General features: G+C 39.9%; 1 protein-coding gene across 1 annotated transcript in view; it reads left to right on the top strand.

Moving 5' to 3' along the window:
- Positions 1–26,311, top strand: part of PHACTR1 (phosphatase and actin regulator 1) — a 242,340-nt gene that overhangs the window by 138,596 nt on the left and 77,433 nt on the right. The window contains exon 5 of the mRNA XM_027877093.1: positions 14,037–14,358. Within this exon, the coding sequence (XP_027732894.1) occupies positions 14,037–14,358 (322 nt within the window). The remainder of the gene's footprint in view (positions 1–14,036; positions 14,359–26,311) is intronic.

Below are 26,311 nucleotides of genomic sequence, written 5' to 3'. Positions count from 1 at the left end.
GTGTGTGTGTGTGTGTGTGTGTGTGTGTGTGTGTGTGTGTGTGTGTGTGATAGAGCCATTTGGCAGTCTGGTGAAGCCTATGGACCCCTTCTCAGAATAACGATTTTAAATGCATGAAATAAAATACATAGGATTACAAAGGAAACCAATTACATTGAAATAATAATTTTTAAAAAATTTAAAATAACATGACAAACCCCAGGCTAAGAACTCTTGCTCCATGTTCAGATGACATTGGGTTGATTACATCCAGACCCAAAACATTGTAGAACATCCTAAATTAAATTCTTGATCACTCAAAAGAATCCAGCCTAATAACACACATAGAAAAAGCTAAGGGAATGAAGAATGCTAATTGTCCGAACTATGACAGGTAATTTAGCAGATAACTCAAAGAGTTGGTCTCTCATACACCTTGGACAGACTGTCACTGTCACTGAATTGGACCCAAAATTCAGGAAAAGAGTAGGAAGCACTTTGGCAAATTGCTTAGTGTTTAATGGCCTGAAACTTCACTCACGAAACCAAGGGATTTTAGCATCATTATTCTTCTGGTGATGCTATGTGACTGTGAATTATGGAATGCCAAAGTCTCCAAGGAATTAAAATTGCAGGGAACCTAAAGAGTAATGGAAATGTGAATAAACTCTAACATCTTACCGATGAAGAATCATGAAGAAGGGGAAGGAAGACTGTGATCAGAGACATGGGAGCCTGGAAAGATAGGTGAGCAGCAAGAGAGAACTGGTATATAGCCTGGGTACTACAGTTGCATCCATGTAATATTAGTAATAAGAAATGCAAGTTGGATGAACTTCCTATAGAGGATTTATTGGATGATATGGACAAGAGTCATGTAATATGAGAAGGTGTAGATGGCTTCTAATCTCTACCTCTGGAGAGAGTACCCATATGAGTAGATCACTGAACCACCAACATATTGAAGTAATATTCAGAGTATGGGAACCAGTAGGCCGTCTATATTCTGAGCTGGTCAGACAGTATCTGGTAAGTTGTGTTTGATTCAGGAATCATATTTTATGAGGGATATTGACAAATTGGAATGTATCCAGGGAAGAATAGCCATTGTTAGGGATGGACTGGATTCCAACATCCTGTTAGTTCAGGTTTGATTTGAACATGAAATGATTCACTCATAAGTGATTGAACAGTTATCAAAATGAGGTTAATGGATACAGTGGCACTTAGCTTCTACAGGCACGGCCCCTCTTGTCTCTATATGGAAGCTTGTGACTGACCAGCAAGGCAGGATATGGTGATTCAAGTGGTCTTCAGACATCCACCAAGTTGGAGGGGGCCCTGATTTCAGGTGGGTGGAATTTTTATGGCCATAAGTGACCAGGACTCTGCTTCAAGGGAGGCAGGGATCTGGACTCATTCCCATTGGGTGGTGACAGTGATGGGGAGAATCTTGACAGATATTGATCTTATCACAGCTAGGGTTGTAAGTAGTCTAGAAACCATGTCATTATAACGAGTGGCAGAAAGAAGTTGATGAGCTTGTCCTGGAAAGGGGAGGAAAGGAGGGGAACAAAGGGAAGATGATAGGTGTCTTCACGTGTTTGAAGAGCTGTTTTACACAAGAAAAGTGCTTGTTCTGTACTGCTTTAGAAGACACAATGAAGACCAGTAGACCTGATTTCATTTTGGCTCATCATAGGATAGACCTAAGTTCTGAAGACATAAGCTCTTTAACAATAGAATGGGCTGTTTTTTGAGAGAGGAAATTCTCCATTGCTGGAAGAATTCAGGTGCGAGGATAGATGACCACTGGTCAGGGTTTTGTAGAAAGAATTTTTGTGTAAGAGAGAGATTAAATAAATAGTCTCTGAGGTTCCTTCTAGTTGTGAATTCTATAATTTTCTACTATATGTTACTAGCTATGGAGAAATCTGGGTTGCTCCATATTTTCTAGATCTAGTGATCTATTTGCTATTTTGGCAGCTAGGTGGCCCAGTGGATAGAGTGCCAGGCCTGGAGTCAGGAAGACTCATCTTCCTGGGTTCAAATCTGGCCTCAGACACTTACTAGCTGTGTGACCCTAGGCAAGTCATTTAATCTTGTTTACCTCAATTTCCTTATCTGTAAAATGAGCTGGAGAAATTGTAAACCACTCCAATATCTTTGTCAAGAAAACCCCAAATGAGAACACAAAGAGTAGGACACAACTGAAAAATGACTAAATTGCATTTTTCCTCTTAAACCTGAAAAAACCCAAACTTTATGACAAATAATTAGAAATTCATTACGTATCATTTCAGTTATGAGGTGCTTTATCTCGTTGCCTCATTTGGTCCTCACAATTACCACTGTGAGGAAAGTAGACCATGTATTATTGACCTCATTTTACACATGAGGAAACTAAGGTATTAAGAAGTTAAATGACTAGATAACCTTCTAGCTCTTTCTGTCTCTCTCTCTCTCTGTCTCTCTCTCTCTCTCTGTCTTTCTCTCCTTGGTAACACTGTTTGTTTTTCAAAAGAATGTAAAGTTCTCATTCAGAGCCAAACCCATGGCCCGTCCAGGCCAATATTCAAGTTCTAAATTTAATAATAATAATAACTAGCATTTATATAGTACTTTTCAGATTCACAAAGCACTTTACATATGTTATTTCATTTATTCCTCACAATCGTAAAAGGAAGGTGCTATTATTAGCCTCATTTTACAAGTTATGACACCAAAACAGGCAGAGATTAAATAATTTGCCCAGGCTAATACAGCTACTAAGTTCCTGAGGTAGAATTTGAACTCAGGACTTCTGACTCCAAGCCCAGCTCTCTATCACTGCACCACCTAACTGCTACTGTAGACACACAGAATATGCTAGAGGAAAAAGTAGTAACCTCACAAACATCAGTCTCAAGACATTAAATGTAGATACTTGTGGTACAATACAGAAAAAAAGTACACAATCTGGGTTCAAGTATTGGTTCTACCACCGACTACCTGAGTAACTTTGAAAAAGTTACTCAATTTCTCTGGGCCCCAGTTTCCTCTTCTGTAAAATGAAGGAGTAGGCTTAGATGACCCCTCAGGCCCTATTCAGTTCTAAATCTATGGGCCTATGATCCTGTAATCATGCATCTATGGTATATTAGAAAGAGGACCAAACTGAAAGTTTGTTGTTGTTCAGTCATTTCAGTCACATCTAATTCTTCGTGATCCATTTGGGGTTTTCTTGGCAAAGATACTGGAGTGGTCTGCCCTTTCCTTCTCCAGCGCATTTTACGGGTGAGGAAACTGAGACGAACAGGGTTAAATGACTTGCCCAGGGTCACACAGCTAGTGTCTGAGGTTGGATTTGAACTCATCTTCCTGACTCTAGGGCAAATGCTCTATCCACTGCACCATTTAGCTGCCCAAAATGTAAATTAGAAAACCTGTATTCTAGTCCTAGCCCTGATATCAAGTGGCTGTATTGCTTGAGGCAAAACATTTAATCTCTCTGGACCTCAGTTTCCTCATCTATAAAATTAGGGAATAGAACCAATTGAACTCTAAAGTCCTTCCAAATACAAAATTCTATGGTTTCCTATCTTACCTTAATAGTATTTTAATTCTAATATCTACAAATCTAAAATCTTTTAAGAACTTATTTGTCATTTCATGCTATAAAACTCTTGAATAATGAATTCTCTACACTTGCTAGGTGCTATAAGGGGAAGGATTGTCTTTTATGATCTGCATTTATTTCTTTCCATTTCCAAAGGGGTATCCCCCTCATTCTAGTATTCTGGGACTGGGTAAGAATTCGGTACTCCTTCTAAACATAATCGTCGTGATTGTATTAACTTTGTCCCCAGTCCATCTCAGTCACTGCTTGTCCAGACTGATAATTCCTACTCATTTAGTCTGTCCACACAAAGCAGTGCTCTCTCTGCTCCACCCCGTCACTTCAGTCAGCATAGTTAACCACATCTGTGCTCTCACTCTATCTCGTGTATGCCCAGAGTCACAGGCTAATACTAGGTCAGACAAATTTTGCTATCAGTTTAAGATACAAACCATCCCTACCTCTCTTGCCACCGTATGGAAGTACTTCCTTCTCGGCCCCCTGCCCTGAAACACCTACCAAAAAACTGTCAAGATAATACTATCATAGGTTCTGATGTGTATAATTTGCAAATCATAAGGCTGTTGATCATCATAGGTTATTACTTGTGAAAAGGGAAGCTTCTGGCTTATTTATTACTCAGTTGTGTCTGACCCCATTCACCATATCATACCAATGCTGTCCAGGAGGTTTTCTTGGCAAGGATACTGGAGTGGTTTGCCATTTCCTTCTTCAGTAGATCAAGGCAAACAGAGGTTAAGTGACTTGCTCATGGTCACACAGCTAGTAAGTGTCGGAGAACAAATTTGAACTCAGGTCCCCCTGACTCCAGGCCCAGCACTTTATCCACTGAGCCTGCTAGCTGTCTCTGGCTTAATAGAGAGAACTAAATTTGTGTTATGTAAAATCATAGCTAGGTAGTGCAGTGGATGAATAGCATGTTGGACCTAAAGTCAGGAAGTCTTGGGTTTAAATCTGATCTCAGATTTACTGGCTTTGTGACCCGGGGCAAGTCCTTTAACTTCTGTCAGCCTCAGTTTCCTAATCTTTAAAATGGAATAATAATAGCACCTACCTTCTGGGGTTTTGTAAGGATAAAATGAGATATTTGTAATGCATTTTGTAAACCTCAAAGTGCTATTTAAATTCTAGCTATTATTATTAACAATAACAGTAATAATAAAATATATAACTTTCTTTATTGGTGTTCTACCCAAAAGTGTGCTACTAAATGTTAATTACACACACTTTAAAGTTTAATCTGCATTAACATTTTCCATAATTCTTTTAAATCTAGAAAATCAACAAAACAATAAATCAAGCTCTAATTTATAGTGTTTGATGATTTCCAAGTTGTAAATGCTTACACTAAAAATTTAATATTTGGATCTCCAAGTTGGTCTAAGCTGCCTCCATCTCATCTTGCCACCCTGTTCTTGGGGGAGAAAAAGCACATTCAACAAATTTTACCTCCATTTGATTGACAGATTGAATACCCTAGGCTATAATTAAAACCATCTACTAAATGATGATGACCAATCATCCTGAAAGAATCAATGTAAGAATATGCTATTTCAGTAGGTAGGGAGATCCCCATCACTGGGAGTCTTCAAGTAAAGGCTAGATGACTATTAGTCAGGGATATTATAGAAAAGATTCACAATTTACATAGGGGTTGGGCAAGACAAGACAGAGTTTCTTCAAGCTCTGAGAGCCTACAATTCTATTAAAGAGGACAGAATGCTAGACTTGGGGTCAAAAAGCCTTGAATTCAAATCCCACCTCCCAAACTTAGTATTTATGTGACCACAGGCAAGCTCCTTAACCAAATCTAGTTTGCCAGTCTGTAAAATGGAGATAATACTACCTACAATACCTACTCATAGTGAAATTGCAAGGCTCACAAAAGATAATGATGTATGGAAAGTTTAATGTGCAATGTAAATATCAATTATTTAGTGCCTTCCTTTGCCTGGAGCAATCTGACTCGGTGTTTGAGGGAAATTGAGCGATTATGCAGGCTTTAATTCTGCCTCTACTGGTACCTGGCACCTGCTACACCCTATTGGCACACAATCCTCCTAGCTTTCAGAGCTTCCACCTTCTAGATAGAGGCTGAACGTGGGGACTGTGGCCAATGGCTGATGCAGAAATATAGCCTGGCTGGTCATCATAACTCTGAGTCCCATTCCACTGAGGAAGGGCTCATATGCCGCTATCAGTTAGTTATAAATGACCTTTTACAGCCAGGACACAGGACAGTCCTCGTTCTGGAAGGTGTGAGGGGAGACAATGGAGGCATAATAATTTTATCCAAAATAATTTGGTGTGTTTGCTACAATCCAGGAGCAGAAGAGACTGATGATGCAATCTAGGCTTTTCATTTCACTCAAGTTGGAAGAACGGGCAGTGTTATAATTAGGAAATATAACCCTCATGGGGTTTTTAATCACCCTGGGAAGCACAGTTTGGGTTTATTTTCCCTGTTTTCTGGAACAGGAGGTTTTGTTTGCTCTCCTTCATCAACACAGACATTTTTATGAATATACTGAGTCTTGCTCAGTATCACTGCAGTGGACTCATCCATTTTCCATAAATCCTCAAGCCAGGTTTATGTTTCTTCTCTTGTCACTATCATCATCATTATTAATGCCAGGATTATGAGTGCACAGTATTCTCTATCAATCAACCAATGAATATTGTATCTACTGAATTTAAGGCCCAGTGTCTGAGTGACCTCATTTGACTTTCAAAATAGCCCTTCACAATACATAGATCAGATATGATTATCACCATTTTAGAGGTAAATAATCTGAGACCCAGAGAGGGTGAGATTTGCCCACATGGATCGTGACAGAGCCAGGATTAGTATTTAGGTGATAGAGCCATACATAGATCATTAATCATGGAAGGATCCTTAGAGATTGCCTATCCAGCTCTGTTACTTGATAGATGAGAAAATGAAGATTAAAGTTAAAGTGACTTGACCTTTCCCTCAGATCCAAAACTAGCACTTTCTTTCTACTATACTCCCTTTCAGTAGAAATCCTCCACCAGAAGAATGCATCACATTTACACCTCCAAATCTAAGCTATTTTCCTACTCTTTTATTTTAAGGGTTGTGTTACAAACATTGAAACTTGTCAATATGTACCACCCAGAATCATTAAAGCTGGACTTATTGATAGATTAGAGAAGACTGGACAGTGAATTAGAGCTTCAGGAGACCCAGGTTCTACCATGCATTAGCTGTGTGACCTTGGAATGTTCTGGGCCTCAGCTTCCTTCCCTATGACTAGACTTCCCTGTCCTTCCAGCCTCCTGTGATTTTTCCAACCGAGCTTATTTTTACTGACCTTTATATTATGTAATATCTTTGACTAAAGACCTGCCCCAGTGCTTCATCAAACCAGGGCCTTGAGCCTGCACTCTCAAAGGCTAGGTCAGTGGAAGCGGGACAAAGAAATGGTGTGGCCAAGCTGGAAAGAGTTAGAGCCTGACATTGACGATGACTATTCATCCCAAGGAACATCAGCATAGCGAAATGGTGAGAAGCTCATGACCAGTGAGTTCACTTCAAGGTGATGATTTGGTCATCCCAGCTCATGACTATGTATTAGGTTGGAGGGTTTGTAATGGGCATAGATAGAAGGTGTCCCCACACTAAAAGATACCAAGTCTTTTGAAGTATGCACATGAGCACCTAAAGCTTTGCACATAGTAAACATTTAATAAATGCAGTTTCATTCATTCATTCATTCGTCATACAGCCATACCACTATAAGAATGTGTACTCGCTGCTCACTAACTTCATTCTAGACCAGAGGTGGGAAACCTGTGGCATTGAGGCCACATGAGGCCCTCTAGGTCCTCAAGTGCAGCCCTTTGAATCCAAACTTCATGGAACAAATTGATATAAATCCCCTTAATAAAAGGATTTGTTCTGTAAAACTTGGACTCAGTCAAAAGGCTGCACCCAAGGACTTAGAAGACTTTGGACAGTCTAGTAGAGAAAAATATTTGAACAGATAGACCCTCACAGGTGTGGCAAAGGCTGTTTATATATAAGCAAGGTCAGGCCACCTGCTCCATGATGTATTTGTGCATTCGTGCATTTAATAGTGCATCTTACAGCATGTTGTGTTCTTTTCCTGGAAAGAATAAGGCAGTGGCATAGCTCCAAAAAGGGTAATACTTGACTATTCAGTCCTACAATGATTTCATTGATGTTGGGAACTCTTGATTAGAAAACCCACAAGCTTTTGGCTTACTCATCTGATATTTTCATAAAATCACAGAATCTAGCCCCAAACTAAGCCATTCAGTTACAGGAAGACTCACTACCTCCCATGGTATACAATTGTATTTTTGCACAGCTCTAATTGTTAGAAAATTGTTTCTTTTATTGAGCCAAAATCTGCCTCTCTTCAACTTCTACCCACTGCTCTTGGTTTTGTTCTTTGAGGTGAAAAAAAAATAAATCTAATATTTCTTCCTCAGGAAAATCTTCCAAATAATTGAACAAAACTTTCTACTCTTCTCCAGGCATAACATTCCTCATTCCTTCATACAATGCCCAGGTAGCATAGTTTTGTGTCTGTTCATCCTATCAGCCTCTCTCCTCTGGATTTGCTCCAACTTGTTAGTGTCTTTCAATATCCTTGCTAAGGGGTATGTGGGGTGCTCAGGGAGGACTAGCACCTCTTGTGTGAAGACTTGCCGAACCCTTTTCAGGGCTGCTCATCCACCTTTACTGTTTACCTTTCACCCAACTCTCACCTGTAACTCCAAGAAGCTGCAGCATGCACAGCAGCCACACTCCAGTTAATCCGTCCAGGCATATGAGCTAAATCAGGTTGAGGGTAACCAGTAAGCCTCAAACCCAATGGTGAGTTAGAGAAACATATACTCCAAGCTTGAGAATATTTCCCCCAAGGAATGAGCAGATGAGAACAACTTGTTCCAAAGGCCCTGAAGGGGGGCAGCTAGGTGGCGCAGTGGATAGAGCATGACCCTGAAGTCAGGAGGACTTGAGTAAATCCGGCCTGAAACCAAACACTTGGCACTTCTAGCTATGTGACCCTGGGCAAGTCACTTAACGCCAATTGCCTAAAATAAAAAAAAAAACCAAAGGCCATGAAGGGGGCTGAAGTAGGTACTGTGAAGTTCTTAGATCTTGGTCAGACATTGAAGATGCCATGGTCATCCACTGCATACCTGTCCATCACCAGCCATCCTGGCTTTTATCTTGCCACTGGGCTTGGATGACTCTGAAAGAAATAGTGAGGCTGATGACTTTGTGCAACTCTGCCTCACTTAAATCCAATTCACTTGCAAGTCAAGACATCACCCATGATGCTCCTGATCCTCTTTGAAAACTAAAGATAAACAACAAAATTCCTCCTAAAATATGGTTCTCTGAAATGAACATCCTATCTCAGCAATGATCTAGCAAGAGTACAATAGGACACTAACCTCCTTTATTCTGGATCTGTGTTTCCATCACAATTCTATAATATTAAATTCCTTGACTACTTCAACACACTTTTGACTCATATTGAATTTGCAGTCTAAAATATATCCACTAGACCTTTCTCACATAAATTATTACTGAGTCACAACTTCCCCATCCTGTACTTGGGGAGTTGATCTTTTGAACCCAAGTATAGGACCTTACATTTGTCCACATTTAACTTCCTCTTCTTACCTTTATCCTATTGTTGAAGTCTTTCAAGAATTTTTTGGATCCTGATCCTTTTCTGCTGTTAGCTATCCCTCCCAGCTATGTGTCATCTAGAAATCTGATAAGCATATAATCCATGCTTTCATCCAAGCACTGAAACAAATACTGGATTCAATAGAGCCAGGGATAGAACTCCATGATGTTTCACCAGGGATTTCCTGATTTAACAAATTCATTTCCTCCACAAATATTTATTAAGCCCATATTATATATAGAACCTTACACTAGGTGCTTGAGGAAGAGAAGGTTGAGGTAAGATCCAATCCTACAACTCTCACAAGGCTTTTAATATAACATATTGATGTCAACCCATTAATTATAACTATCTGGGTTTAGTGATTTAGCTAGTTTGTAACCTAGCTAAGTATACTATCATTAAGGCCATATCTATCTTTTATGTAGGAATATAGTGAGAGACTTTAACAAATGATTCGCTCAAACCAAGGGTACTGTGCCTATGACTTTCTCTTACAGTCCGGTATAGTAAACTTGCCAAAAAGGGAAATGAGATTATTCTGTCAAGACATGTTCTTCATAACCCCATTCACAAAAAACACATTTTAAAATATATCCTAACATTTTATCAGGAATCAGAATCAGTCTTGCCAGTGTAAAGAATCCACCTTCTTTCACGTTTTGAAAATACTTGCCTATCTCCCATTCATATGCCACTTTTCCCTTTCTGGGGTTCTTTAAAGATCAACAGTCACATCACATCAACATATACTTTTGGTACTCAGGGATGTAGCTCATTTAGACCTCACAACTTGGTTCACTTGATAATTAGCTGAACCTGGAATCAAGAATTCCTGACTTCAAAATCCGATCTCAGATACTCACTAGCTGTGTGACCCTGGGCAAATCACTTAACCTCTGTTTGTATTAATCCACTGGAGAAAGACATGGCAAACCACTCCAGAACCTTTGCCAAGAAAACCCCATATGGAGTCACACAGAATCAGACATGATTGAACAATCAGTTTTAAGCTGTTAAATTTATAAAACTTCACTAAGACTTTTGGAACACTTGATGTATCTTTTATATATTTGGTTATTTACATGTTTTGACCCCCATTGAATTGTAAGCTCCTTGAGGGCAATGGCCATCTTTTTGCCTTTCTTTATATGTCCAGAAGTTAGCACCATGCCTGGCACATGGTAAATACTTAATAAATGCTGTTGATTGACTAACCAATTGATGCTTGACTTAGATCCCTTTCCCTTATGCGGTCATTGTACATGGCGTTTAAGGCTAGTAGAGAAGTTGCTGTTCCTGATTACAGAATGTATCAGTACAGACCAAGTAGTGATAAGAACTGTGAAGTCAGCTTTTTTCCTGTACAAGCTATCTGAGCAGAACTTAACTTTAATCTCAGTTTCTGTTCCCAAAAGACTGTGCCTAAAGGGGACATCAAGCCAACCAAACCGAGCAGCAAAATAACCTAGCTTGAGTTTGTGTTCTTCTCACTGTCCCTGCTTGGCTTCTGTCATGAAATAATGGAAAATCCAAAAGGTGGAAATCAAGATGGAAGACAGGAAGAGTGTCCATAGTTTTCTATCATAGTATAGAACCTGGAAAATGGTACCTGAGTATGTCATTACTTCAGTGGATCTAGGACCTCTTCAATGTGGATACTCCTCTCGGCGGTGCACATTACCACCCATACACAAATTCCCATCCTGTTGGATTGTTGTCCATATCCTCCTATAACCATCCCTAGAAGATCTGCCCAACACACTTTTCACGGTCTGGGGGTGACTCTGGGTTCCCAAAGGTTGTAAATAAGAGTATGTCCACCTAAAGAGGAAATGTTGTTTAGTGGATAGAGAATCGACCTCAGTGTCAGGCAGCCCTGGGTTCAAGTCTTGCCTATGATCCATGCTGGCTGTATGACCTGAGCAAGTCACTTAACCCACTCGTGTCCCCAGATGTTTCTCTAAAGGTGTAAGTAGCAGAACAGTTACAGAGAGAATTGGTAGAGAGAATTCCCTTACCAAGAGTTCTCTATACCAATAAAATCACACATCAAGACACCCCACTACCCGTCTACTAGGAAAAAAAAGCAAAAACCTCTTTCTAATTCAGTCCTGGTGGTGACTTCTTGCATATATTTTGACAGTTCATTTAAGCTCCATTAGTCAATGATGATACAAAGAGAACTTTGCTGAGTTGAGCAAAACTCCACCCAGAAACTAGTGTTGGATATAGCTGTACATTAGCGGGGTAGAAATGTTATGAGTGTGTGTGTTAGGTGTATATGAGTACATCATGTTTGTGTGCATGAATGCATGTGTATGTAAATGATTGCCCGTATGAGTCTACATGGCTGCATCATGAGCTTGTGTATGTATGAGATTGCCTGTGTGAGCGTGCGTGTGGTTGGGAGTATTTGTGTGTGGAGGGGCAGCCCCTTGTGGTGAGCTTAACCTAATTTCTAATCACTACTGACTGCATTCAAGAAAACAATTCCTGAGCACTCCTAGCTGGGCCTTCTGCTGGCTGGATTTTCAGGGCTACGACTGGCCAAGTCAGAAGTACCAGCTGCGCTAGGAGAGGCAAAGGCAGGCAGGTGCTGCCAGCAGGAGGCACATCTCATTCCACCTGTGGGCTGTTGACTCACCACAGTGCAGGTGCTGAGTTTGGGCAGAAATCACCAAGCTTTGAAGGAGCTGATCGTTCTGATTCAGTTACTACTGAGCGTAAGCCTGGAAACAGGCAGTGAGACTCTGTCATAAACAGCATTTCAATGTTTTGTTTTGTTTTTGGTCTGTGCCTGTGGTACCTTCAGTGTAGGTGCTCTTGGATGAGGAAGCCCCCTCTCCCAATGCAGATGACAACTGCTCTCCAATTCTGAGCCTTAGAGAATTGCCTAGAAGCTCTTAGAGTCTAAACAGAATTTGAACTTAGGTCTTCCTGACTGCAAGTCCTTCATGCTATCCATTATGCCATGTAGCTGCCTAACCTCTCAGTTGAATAATTTCAGCTCAGTTGAGTAGCTTCAACATCTCAGTTTAATGATCAGTACTTGAACTGTGACTCCCCCCAGATGGATTATACTAGAGACCTACAACAGTCAGCCTGATTTCTCCTATCTGGAACATCTCAAATGGTGATGATTATCTAGCAAAAGTGATAGAGGTCAGTTGGAAAATTGAAAGATCAAAGCTTAAATCCCACTTGCCAAATTCTGCTCACTGAAGAGAAATCAGGCAGATGATTGGAGGTTAAAATCAGCAGCCTTGTGTTCCCTGGGGACAATAAAGCCTGGAGTTACAAGTTATGGTTCTGAAGTCTCCCTCTCTGGCCCTCCAGCATCTTAAGACTGGTGCATGTGTGTTGGGCCATAGGTTCAGCCAAGTATGGATCCAATCAGCAGAATTCATGGATCCTAGCAGTGATGTTTCACCTCGTTCTCAGAGAAGTGGGAGACAATGAGAGGAGTGTACCTGATGAGAGAAGCTCCCTGAGGTCTGATCTAATCCTGACTGCTTCCTACTGTGGAAGATCCCTGGAAGACCAAGATGGTGCATGAAATGAGGAAGAGATTTAGATTTATACTGCTTTGCTCTTGGCTTTTCAAGGACTGATACTAGATCTATACTGAAGCACTGTTCTAGAAAAAGTCTAGAGATTTTTCTTTCTTGTTTGGTTTTTTTGGTGGGGGGTGGGGTGGGGAGAGCTAGGTGGCACAGTAGATAGAGCACCAGCCCTGGAGTCAGGAGGACCTGAGTTCAAATCTGGCCTCAGATGCTTACTAGTCGTGTGACCCTGGGCAAGTCACTTAACCCTGATTGCCTCAAAAAATAAATAAATAAAAGAGTCCTTTTTGTTTGTTTGAGATGATTTAGTTTCAGAGTAGGAAAGATGGATGAATATCTGGACTTGTGCTTTCGTTGGTATTGGGAAGCAATGCCTTGCCATCACTCTCAGTAGATAAGCAATAATGCTTAGAAAGACTCTAGATATCTTGAAAGAGTAATTCCACCTTAGAGAGATGGGTAATTTATTCAATCAGTTACTGCACCTTAGAAACAGGTCTGTTTGATGGGAGAATGTCACTCCATGAGAAGACCATTCTTGTTAAAAAAAAAAGTTTTTATTTTTATTCTAAGCAGAAAAATAAGATTGTTCATGAAACTAAAGATCTCTGTTATATGTAACTTGCTTTTTAAGTATATAATAAATGCAACCTGTAGTTTTCAAAGCTGTCCTGCTTATCTATAATTCTTTTTGGCCTTCTCTTCTGTTCTAACAGATCATTCTTTTAAAATATCTTGTTTCCTCTTCTTATTCTGTTTACCATTTAAGGGAGCATTTGACCTTGCATAGTGAATGCCGAGGAAGCTATAGACAGCTGAAGCCCACATGGGTGAAAAGGCAGCTCAATTTTGTTTCTTTGTACTTGGAATGCACAAGTCCCAAAGAGTCCTTTGTCACAAGGTGTGCTTTGAAGGGAGGAGATCAGAAGGAGTTGGGTAGAAATGCACATTCATTGGCATCTGTTCACACTACCCGAGACTCTCTGAATCTTGTAGTACTGACATTTATCTAAAGAATTCTACATGCAAGCAGTGCACATTAGGAAGTCCCGGACTACCCATTATTGATTAATGTCTTCTTCTGAGCAGTAAGATATCAGAGTTGTAGTACACAAATGGTCTCGTTTGATATCTGAAAGTAATGCTTCCCTCCTTCCCTTCTTCCTTCTGTCGTAGATCCTGGTGCCCCTGTGAAATTGCCTTGTTTGCCAGTGAAACTGTCTCCTCCGCTACCTCCAAAGAAAGTCATGATTTGCATGCCTTTAGGAGGGCCAGAACTCTCCCTTGCTTCCTATGCGGCCCAGAAGAGTGCCCAGCAGACCATGGCTCAGCATCACCATACTGTCCTGCCATCCCAGTTGCAGCACCAGCTCCAGTATGGCAGCCACAGCCAGCACCTCCCCTCCACCTCCAGCTCACTACCTATGCAGCCATCAGGTTGCAGGATGATAGATGAATTGAATAAAACACTGGCTATGACCATGCAGCGACTGGAAAGGTAATGCCAGGTTTCCTATATACCCTGAGGGGAGGGCTGTCTATAGTGGGTCTAGACCCTAGAGCTGACCCTAGGGCAGTATAGCACTCAGAATCATCTTTGGAGGGTTCCTGTTCCCAGGATCCATAGTTCAGGGCCCAGGATGTATAACATAAACATTTTTTTAAATGTTTATGCAAATAAAATAAAAGGAATGAAGCCTTGAAGAAATCGTAGAAAACAATATGGGAGTTGGAGGTGGATGGGGTAGGAAGGGATAGTGGGTGGAAGCCTTTCCCTTTTCTTTGGTAATAAGGAAAGGGTTTATAGGCTCACTATATGTTGGTGGTGGGGGTGGTGGTGGTGTTAATCTAATTGCAAAGTTATTTATTTCTCTAGGGGCTAATTCTCTTAGTTCCTACACACACATAAAACCTAGTTCTGTGACCTGTGGCAAATCACTTAACCTATATGAGTCTTAGTTTCATTATCTGTAAAATTAGAGGGTTAGATTGACTCATGTATCATAAACTTTTTTTGACATAGGTCCCTTTGGCTGTGGTTTGTTGCCTGCATTCATAATTTAAGAAAACGCTGCATTTCCATAAGAGGTCTGTAAAAGTGAAAATAAAGATGTAACTTTTTTCCTAAGTTCATAAATTTCTTGGAATTATCCACAACTTCCTTGGAGATCCATGGAACCCAGGTTAAAAAGCCCTGGATGAGATGGTCTCTGAGGCCTCTTGCAGCTCTAAAATCCTATGATCCTGCAATTGTGATGTCCCTCTGGTTTTCTGTCCTTGTGACCCTTGGCTGCATTTCATTCATTTCCTCTAATAGATGCACTCTCACCATCCACTACAGTTCTTGGGTCAGTTCCTTGATCCTCCAGTAAAAGGGAAGGAATGAATTGTTGAAAGCAAGCTGAAAGCCTTAACACCTTTCCCAGAGCTATGATATCTTTTAAGCCTCCCCTGCTTCCACCCCACATGGGCAAACTAAAGTATGGAAGGGCAAGCGTGGCTACCACACACTGCCGTACCAGCAGCAGAGTGGACACTAAAGGGACCACCATTGTTGAACAGACTGCTTAGTTAAATGTACTGTCCCTTTTCTTTCCTCAGTAGAACTCAATTTTGTTGATTCTACCTCCACAACATGCCTCATACCTATCCCTTTCTCTCCACTTGCACAGCCATCACACTAGTTGACACTCTCATCAACTCTCCTCTGGACTAATGTGACAGCAATCTCATCAATCTCCTTGATCTAGATTACATTATGAGGTTTTTTTTTAATGTACTAGCACTTTTAAGGTACTCAATGATCCAGCCAAAATGGCCTTCTTTCTGTTCTTCATACCACCTCTCATCTCTGCCCCTTATACAGTCTGCGTTTCCCGCCTAGAATTCATTTCTCCTTCACCTCCACCTCCTTTTTTTTTTCAAAATTTAGCTTAAGTATCATCTCCTACATGAAACCTTAAAGAAGCAAGGTGGCACAATGGGTAGAGCACTGGGCTTGAAATCAGGAAGACTCATCTTCATCAGTTCATATCTGGCTTTCACGCTCTTACTAGCTGTGTGACCCTGGGCAAGTCACTTAACCCTGTTTGCCTTGGTTCCTCATCTGTAAAATGATCTAGAAAAGGAAATGGCAAAGCTCTCCAGTGTCTTTGCTAAGAAAACCTCAAATGGGGTCACAAAGAGGCAGAGATGACTGAACACCAACATGAAGCCTTTCCTAATCCTTCCTGTTGCCAATGCCTTCCTTCTCAAAATGATCTTGTATATATTTTGTACGTACTCGTGCATGAATGTATTGCCTCACCTGACAAAATGTAAGTTCTGTGAAGACAGGGATTAATTTGGTTTGGTCTTGCCTGGCATGTTATATGGCACGTGGCACTTAATAAATGCCATTGACTGATTCCTCTCTCTCAATCCTTTTCTTAGACCAGTGAGAGGGGCAGAAATTATTTATTCTGGGATTCCTAGTTTCTGTTTTTTTTTAATTAAACATTTCTTTTCTGTGAAATGGATACTTTCTGGTAGGTCCATGAGGTCTCACTTTCCCATGTGATGCCCATTTTCTTCCTTCATTGCTATGGACATGGTTAAAGGATGTGTTGAATAGTGCCATCCGATTAATTTAATTCCATTCTTCTCCTTTCATTATAAGCAATTCCTTAAAGAAAAAAGGATCAGTTTGTGTGTGTGTGTGTGTGTGTGTGTGTGTGTGTGTGTGTGTAAGTTTGTGGTTTTCACAAGGATTTGAAATTTCCAAAAGAAACCCTGTAAGGGCCTGTAAGGCCTTCATTGCTCCAAGCTTTTCAATTAAAGCATGAAGTTTTTTTTAAAGTTCTAGAGAAAAACACGAATGACCACTTACATACCATACCCCCTCCCTTCCCCCTCTTGATGTTTCTGAGAGCTCTTGTCTGTCTTGATTGTGTTATGCAGCGGGTGAGGGCAAGTCTAGATAGGCGCAGGGTCTTAGATGGAATGTGATGTCAAAGAGAAAATAGGCCCAGAGCACAGATGTGAATCAGACATTCTAAGCAAGACAGCAGAAATCTCTGTGTCACAACTGCCAAGCGTTTTGTCTCCTACTGCTGTCTGGCCTCCTAGGCTAGGTCAGGGCTACAAGTAGGTTTTAATAATCTGTCCAGGACAGATGAAATGAATGTTCGTGTCATTTTGACAAGATCTTCCCTCAAGGGGAAAAGAGGCCACCTTCCTGACCAGATGAAAAAAGAAGTTTTTCTCAACATCCTCACTGCCTTCTAGGAGAGCAGGGAAGTCTGAGAGTGCTACAAGGTCATAAGCCACTTTTCTCCTTAGTCAGGAAATTCCCCTTCTGTCTCTAAGGACCTATACTTTTCTAAAGGGCAGCTAGAGTGATAGCACTAAAGTCAGGAAGACTCATCTTCCTGAGTTCAAATCTGGTTTTGGATACTTACTAGCTGTCAGATCCTGGGCAAGATACTTAACCCTGTTTGCCTCAGTTTCCTCATCTGTAAAATGAGCTGGAGAAGGAAATGGCAAACTACTCCATTACCTTTGCCAAGAAAACCTCAACTGGGATCCCAAAAAGTCAGACACAACTGAACAACAACAACAAAAGGTCTCTAAAAAATCCTTTACAGTGTTTCTCTCATGCAATTCTTGGTTGCAAAAATGTGATCAGCAACATTTCTATTGCTATTTAAATTTCTATTGTTATCAAACCTGCCAACAATCGTTCAGTATTATTAAAATTGATATCTCATCCTCATATTGAGTTTTTGGTTTAGAAATGTTTAAATACTTTATGTGGTTCTGCTGAGTTAAATTATTAAAGCATCTATTCTTTAAGTCTGAGGGCTTTGAAGAAAAAAAAACTCAATATATCTCTAGTAAATTAATTTTCATTCTACCCAGCCAAAGCCCAGAATCCCTGAATAGATAGGTAGATCCAAAAACAAAAGAGCAGAATGCCAATGTTAATAGGTAATTTTGTGTGATGTGTATGTATTTCTAGAGTGAAAACAGGCCCTAGACAGAATGACTAAACGAATTGAGTTTAAATCAAAAGAAGAGAAACTTAAAGGCGGTGGGTTTTTTGTTGTTATTGTTGTTGTTGGGTTTTTTTTTACCAGACCTGTGAATTCATCTGCATAAGTCACTTCTACCAATGCAGATCAGCACCTTCTCTTTGATTTATAGTCTTAGAGAGTTACCTGAGTCCCTGTGAGATTAAATGACTTGCCCAAGGTCATATAGCTGTTAAATAATCAGAGGCAAGATTTGTCCCTGGTCTTCCTGACTCCAAAGGGGAGCCCTGTAATCATGATGACACCCCACCTCTTGAAGGTTGTCTGTTGTTATTATTTACAAATAAATATAATGGGTGCCTACCATAAATTTCCTTAAATTATTAATTCCTAATTAATTTAGGTATTAAAAAGTTTGTTTATTTTTTTTGATTAGTTGGAATGTTCTCATGTTAGTTACATAAGTCCTAAAGCATGTGACCAATTGTTAGTGACATCATAGAGTGGTTGAGAAAGTCATCAATAACCAATGGCATGACCTCTCCTCTCACTTAATTTTAAGCCCTCTGCTACAGTCTGGCTTCCACTCTCATCATTTGACCGAAACTGCTCTCTCTAAAGTCACCATTGATCTCTCAGTTGCCAAATCTAATCTAAGCCTTTTTTTTTATTTTTCTGCATCCTGTACCACTATTGAGCACCCTCTTCTCCTGGACATTCTCTTCTCTCTAGGTTAGACCCTGTGTCTCCTGAATCCCTCATACCTGTTTGGCCACTCCTTCTCAGTCTTTTTACTGTATCTTCATATACGTCCCACCCGTTAACCATGGGTATCCTCCAGGGCTCTGTCCTGGGCCCCCTTATCCTGGTGATCCATCAGCTCCCATGGTGTCAGTTCTCGTCTCTATGCAAATGATTCCTAGACCTATACATCAAACCCCAACCTCTCCCCTGAGCTCTATACTTGCATCACTAGCTACTTATTGAATATGTCAAATTGAATGTCCCGCAAGTATCTCAAATTCACCACATCTAAAACTGAAATACTTATCTTTCATCCTAAACCTTTCCTTCTTCTGAATATTCCTATCACTATAGAGAGTAGTAGCATCCTCCTAGTTACCCAGACTCCCAATCTGGATGCCATTCTTGATTTCTCATGCTCCAATCTGTTGCCAGGTTCTGTCATTTTTTATCTTTGCAATGTCTCTTCTATTTAACCCCTTCTCTCATCCACCACTGCTTCCATCACCCTGGTATTGGCCCTCATCACCTCTCACCCGAACTATTGAAATAGCCTTCTGATTGATCTGCTGCCTCAAGTCTCCCCAACTCCAGTTCATGTTCCACTCAACTACCAAAGTGATCTGCCTATAGCATAGACAAGTCTGATCATATCATCCCATCCTCCTCAATTCCGTGAACTCCAACTTCTCCCTGTTACCATCAGCATCAAATATAAAATCTTTTGTTTGGAGTTGAAAGCCCTTTATGATCTGGCCCCTTTCTACCTTTCCAGTTTTCTTCCACTTCGCTCCCCTCCAAGTACTCTATAATCAAGCAGCACTGGATACTAGAGACTCACAGTTCCTTTTACAAGACTACCTTTCCATTAGCGTCCCCTATGCCTGAAATGCTCTTTCATTTTACCTGTGCCTCCTGGATTCCCTAACACCCTTCTAGACCCAGTTCAATTCTTATCCACTACAAGTGACCTTTTCTACAATCACCATCCCTGCCTCTACCCTCCATAGTGCCTTCTGAGATTAACGATTAACTCCCATTTACACCATCTACACACACACACACACACACACACACACACACACGTGCACATATATATATATATATATATATATATATATAGCTGTTTTCATGTTAAAATGTCATACTTATTTCCAACATTGAACTATGGACAATGCCAAAGACCTTGGTAGTTAGAATTTGCTTTTCTGGGTTTTTAGTAACTATGGCTAGGGCAATTAGGTGGCACAGTGGATAGAGCACCAGGCTTGATGTCAGGAAGACTCATCTTCCTGAGTTTAACCCTAGCTTCAGACACTTACTAGCTGTGTGACCCTAGGCAAGTTACTTAACCCTATTTGCCTCAGTTTCCTCATCCATAAAATGAGCTATAGAAGGAAATGGCAAAAACCATTCTAGTATCTTTACTGAGAAAACCCCAAATGGGGTCATGAAGAGTTAGACATGATTGAAAAACAACTGGGAAAAAATGAGCTGGGGAAGAAAATGTCACTTAACTTTGTTTACCTCAGTTTCTTCATCTGTAAAATGAACTGGAGAAGGAAATGGCAAACCATTCCAATATCTTTGCCAAGAAATTGGCAAATTGTGACCCCCAAATGAGGTCACAAAGAGTTAGACACAACTGAAATGACTGAACGACGAGTAACGGTGGCTACTGAAAGCAGGACAAGGGCACTGAGTGTCACTGCTATTCCTAGAGATCTTGGGCACAGGGTCTTTGGCTGGTTTCACCAAGGTATGAGGGGAAGTGGTGGTAATTGTTTGGCATGCCAGGTTTATGCTGATTCCTATCACTTCTTCAGGGCTCATTGAGGTAATTACTTACAGAGCATAATAGTCAATTTATGAAATTCAGTGCCCTAAGACCTTATGCAAGCCCAAAACATAAAAATTTCAAGAAGGCTGAGAAAACAGAACCATAACGACTTGTTAAAGGAAAAGCTGAAAAAAGTCAAGAATGTTCAGAAAAAAAAAACATAACCTCTGAAAATAATGTCTGGAAGGGAAACCATTTTTCTCTCTCATAAAACATTCATTGATACCACTGGCATATTAGAGTAAGTATCTGGATGGAGCATTCATTTATTCATTTAATACTAATAGCTAACATTTATAAAGCACCTCCAAGTTTGCCAGGCACTTTATAGACATTATCTCATTTGTTTCTCAACCATGATATAGGTACCATTGGCATCCTCATTTTACATGAGTGAGATGAGCCTGAGAGATTTGCCCTGGGTCACAAATCCAATAAGTATCACAGATGGGATTCAAACTCGGGTCTTTCTGATTCTAGGTCCAGCATTCTCTCTACTCCAATATGCTGCCTTATTCAGCAAATGCTTACTAAACACTGACTATGTGCAGAACACTCTGCACATATATATATGTATATATACATATATATATACACACATATGTGTGTATGTGTGTGTGTGTATGTCTGACCATGTGGCATTTTTCTTTTTTTATTAGTTTATTTTGACTTATCAACCATCATTTTCTTAAGCTTTTGAGTTTAAAATTTTTCTCCCCATCTCTCCCTAAGATGGCATGCAATCTGATATAGGCTCTATATATTCATTCCTATTAAACATATTTTCACATTAGTGATGTTGTAAGGAAGAATTAGAACCAGTAGGATGAACCACCAGAAAGAGGAAACAAAACAAAACAGAAATAAAAAATAGCAAATAGTATGCTTCGATCTGCATTCAAACTCCATAGCTCTTTCTTTGGATGTGGATAGCATTTTCCATCATGAGACCTTTGGAGGTGTCTTAGATCTTTGCATTGCTTAGAAGGGTGAGGTCTATAAACACTAGTCCTCGCACAACGCGGTACAACATTCTCCTGGTTCTGCTCACTTCACTTAGCATCAATCTATACAAGTCTTTCTAGGTTTTTCTAAAGTCTGCCTGTTCATTATTTCTTGTAGCACAATAGAATTCCATTACATTCATATACCACAACTTGTTCAGCCATTGCCCAATTGATGGGCATCCCCTCGATTTCTAATTCTTTGCCTATATAGCATTTTTTATTCGTTGCATCTCAACCCTGACCATCTATTCTTAAAACATGTGTTACTGGTCATAAAAGGAATCAGTTAGGCGAATGTGATCATTACCATGACAGGGAAGACAACTCAAAATACAGACCCCATTGGGAGTGGGACAGCAGTATCTTTCATACATATGAAGGCTGGAGCATCTTCATCAGGAGGGCAACCATCAAAACAATGGCAACACTATTGATTTTCTTCGAAGGTTAGGTAGAAGCTGCCATGAAAACACACTGCAAACATATACACACACGGGCTTTCTGAGGAAGAGGCTGATTTGTTTTCCTCATGCTCCCATAATTATTCCAGTCACATTTCAGCTTCAGGAGCTGCAATTTGTAACACAATCTTTGACACTTTCTTGGTTCCCAAGAGGAAAAAAAGCTTGATTGTACCCTCTCCCTCTCTCTTGCTCTTTCCTCTGAAAAAGCAGCCACTCTCTTCATAACAGATGCAGGGTAAATTACAAAAGGCTCATCTGTTGAAGTTTAATTTCATTTTCAGTGCCATATTTTCAGATAATAAATTTGCTCCTACTTCTACAGAGATTAGTGCATTTTTCCCTTCATTTTAACAATGACTCTACTTGAAAAAAAGATAGCAGAAAGTAATATTCTTTTCTGACATATTTTTCATTGGAAGTTAGGTTGAATATTTCATCCTCACTATGCTTTGAAGAAGACTGGGGACTGATCTTTGACAAACATGACTTGGTAAAATGGCCAGCAATTCTAATGCTCAAAATCTGCCTCTCCTTTCCTAAATCAGTTAACCTTCAATGTCGCCATGCTTAAAGTGGGGAAATATGGGAAGCAACATGGAGGAATGATTGAATTTGAGGCACAATACATGTTTGCTATGGAACCTCCCTGATTCTGTTTCCTTATCTGTAAATTGGGAATAATTTTACACAATCTACCTCAGCTGGAAAATGGGAATAATAACATTTTCACTCTCCACCTCACAGCAGTATTATGAGGAAAGTGCTTTGTAAATCATGAAAACCTTTGTAAATGTCGGTTTTTAATATGGTCCTCCTCACTTACTTTTCCCAGTGTGATAGGTGGAGAAATGACAAAGATGGGAAGCTCTAAAAAAAAGATTGACAATTTCTCAGTCTTTGAAGTGCAAGCTCATCTCCCTGGCTGAGGAAAAGGTGAAAAGAGGATATTGGAGAAAGCCTATATATGCTCTAGCTCAGCAGTTCTCCCTTTTTTTCTCTATTCAAAAAAATATTTATTAAGCACCTTTTATGGAAATTTTGCTGGAAACTGGTCCTAATGAAGTCAGACGAATCAGGAGGAACAGATGTTTTCTGCTTTATCCTCCATCCTTGTCAATATTGCTTTCTTTTTATTATATATAATATGTATGTGTGTGTATAGCTTCTACTTATCTACTGAATATGTTGTATTCCCTTAGTAGAATGTAAGTTCCTTGAGGGCATGGGCTGTTTTGACTTTGTTGTGTCCCCAATAGCTAGTACAGTACCCCACACATAACAGGTATTTAATAAATGCTCATCAAATTGAGATGAATTGAATTGACAGGTGGTAAACACAACCACTGATGGTGTGCTCTATGAAAGACTCTCCTCCATGCCAGGCTACCCTGCCAAACACTTCAGAGAGGAAGGAATATAGACTAAGGGAAGAGAACTAGGTAGAGAAGAAAGTTAAAACTTAATTTTGATTTCTTCTGTCCTCCCATTGGCATCAATACTTAATATTTGGGAGGGGGCAGCTAGGTGGCGCAGTGGATAGAGCACCAGCCCTGAAGTCAGGAGGACCTGAGTTCAAATCTGGCCTCAGACCAAACACTTAACACTTACTAGCTGTGTGACCCTGGACAAGTCACTTAACCCCAACTGCCTAAGCAAAAAAAAAAAAAATACTATTTGACTATAACCTTTGTATCCCCTGAATCCTCTATACCAACTAGGTGGTACAGTGGATAAAGTGCTGGTCCTGTAATCAGGAAAACTCATCTTCCTGAGTTCAAATCCAGCCTCAAACACTTGCTAACTGTGTGACCCTGGGCAAGTCACTTAACCCTGTTTACCTCAGTTTCCTCATCTGTAAAATGAACTGGCAAACCACTCCAGTATCTTTGTCAAGATAATCCCAAATAGGGTCAAGAAGAGTTGCACACTACAGAAAAATGACTGAACAACAGCCTTTATTTTCAATAATATTAACTCAACATTTATTAGACACTTATTATATGAGGGCAGTAGGCTAGGTGTACGTCTTTTGTCTTCTATGTTAGTGTGATGTAGTATCCACTCCAAACTGGCTCTTTCTGGCATACTTTGAGCAAGTATTCAAACTGGGAATTACTGTGGGGGAAGTAGTATAGTCAGGAGGGTTCTGGACTTGAAGTCAAGAAGATTTGGGTTCTAGACCTACCTAGTACATTTACTAGCTGAGTGATCTTGGACAAGTTATTTAATCTCTCTGCTCCTCACTTTTCTCATCTGCAAACAGAAGGAATTAAACTTGCTGGCTTCTGAGATCCCTTTTAGCTCTAAATCTAAGAACCAAGAGTTGAGTGTTGTCCAAATAAAATAATGTTCTCCCAGCAGAGGAGAAGATCCCAGAGAGCATAAAACATACCTCCTCAATTCAGTAGCATGATGGGAGAGTGGACTGTGGGTTTGGAATGTTGTGTATACTATCAGTTGAGGCTATATTTTTTGGTTTTCTTTAACCCTTTGTTAAAAGGAAGGTCTCAATGACAGGAATCATCTGGAAATTACTGTGATGTAAAGCTATTGGGCAACAGTAAACATTTTGTGAGAGAATGATGTCTGAACTCAAGGGATAAAAGCAAATATAACGTGTGTATGCATAAATTAGACATAGAAATAGGAACCTGATGCCATTCAAACTCGATTACGTCATACTCAGAAAGCTCCAAGCACCAGTGGATGTTTTCTCATTTATTTGGATGAAATTCAATCAGGTTCCTAAATGAGTTAGGGAAGAGTGAGTTAAGCCTGACAAAATTGGAAACAGTGCAATCACACTCCATATTTACTGCGTGCAATTCAATTGGGGATATAAATTTGCATGAAACATTTGCATATGCAGGAAAAGGTAAGGACCACCGATTTTAACAAGAGGAGCCTTGCTTTCCCATCCTAAGATAAATTGCTCTAAAACTGGAAGGGACCTCAGAATCCATCTACTCTAATCCCCTAAGTTTAAAAATGAGAAAACTGAGGCCCATGAAGTTCAAGTGATTTGTTCAAGATCACACAAGTGATAAGCATCAGAGATAAGATTTGAATCCAGATCTTCTGTGGTCCAACTCAGTGCTTTTTCCTGCATTCTTGAGCTATTTTGTTTATTGGAGCAAAAAAAATGGAAAAATCCTAATGGCATAGCTACCATATCTGTCATAAATGTCACAAAGTACTCTTCACCTGCAATACATTCATCCTTTGTATGTTATGTCAAGAAAATTACTTTGGTTTTAACTGAAGAGGAACTAGTAACAAAAATTCCTCCCATTTTCCTTATTCTCCCTTGCCCCTTATATTGTGAAGATGGATGCTTCTGGCGTTTGTTGTAATTGATGGACAACAAAACCACATGACTCTCAACTGTGTTCTGATGGATGTTTTTAATTGGCCTTGTCTGACAGCCATGAGTGCAGAGCTGAAAAATGTTATGATAAGCATAAATGTTTCCCTGTAATTTCTTCTTTTTCTGTTCATAGACAGGTTAGGGTGGGTGGCACATTGGTACCATTGTATCTTCTGTGCAGGGTTACCTATGCTTTATTGCTTTGGACTATCTTCCTGAGAAAAGGCTCTGGATTACTGCCTTTAATACTTTCATTCTACTTTCATGAAAATAGTTTTCCACCAATACTAGGATTTTCAACCAAGCAAGGGAAATAATTTTAACCATTCTGATGAAGACAAAAAAAAATGATGATTGGTAACACAATATTTCCATTCCTAGTGGCCTGGATTCAAATGCCTAATTGCCTTCTGTTTTATAAATGGATGACTGGTTTTGGTTCCTAGTCTCCTAACAGGAAGCATAACTGAACAAAACATGCACAGAATAAAATTAACTTGGCATTCCCAATGACCCTAGTTCCCAGTTCCCAGTATTTTTAAGAGTTTGTTTTGAAGAGTTTGCTCATCCCTAGAGAGAAGATTAAGAAAGCACTTTGAAAGGTATAGTAACTCATTCTAGCCATTATTTAATAAATTCTAGGTCAAAGTAACATCATGAGAAAAACTGTTTCACCAAATATAGCTCTCTTTGGGCATTTTCCATTGTTGACATGACCGTGGCAGGGATGAAGGCAAGGCAGCTAACAATTGACTGAATGGTACTCTGAAGGAGAGGGATTCTATGCCTCATTAGGTTCAAAAATTTTGTTTTAAATTTTCTTTTTTATTAAAAATTTAATAATCATCAACAAACATGGACATACAAAGAAGAGCAAAAAAGGATTATATATAAAACCAAAATCTTCTGTTACGTAGTTGGTTTTTTTGTGTGTGTTAAATTTGACACTGTAATGTTAAATGTAACACTGTAATAACAGAACCATCATAGAGGACATAGAAAATATGTGCTCTTCAG

This window comes from Vombatus ursinus, unplaced genomic scaffold (assembly GCF_900497805.2).
Source record: "Vombatus ursinus unplaced genomic scaffold, bare-nosed wombat genome assembly UNPS02000577.1, whole genome shotgun sequence".
Classification (NCBI taxonomy): domain Eukaryota; kingdom Metazoa; phylum Chordata; class Mammalia; order Diprotodontia; family Vombatidae; genus Vombatus; species Vombatus ursinus.
This window is presented reverse-complemented; position numbering and strand designations above follow the sequence as displayed.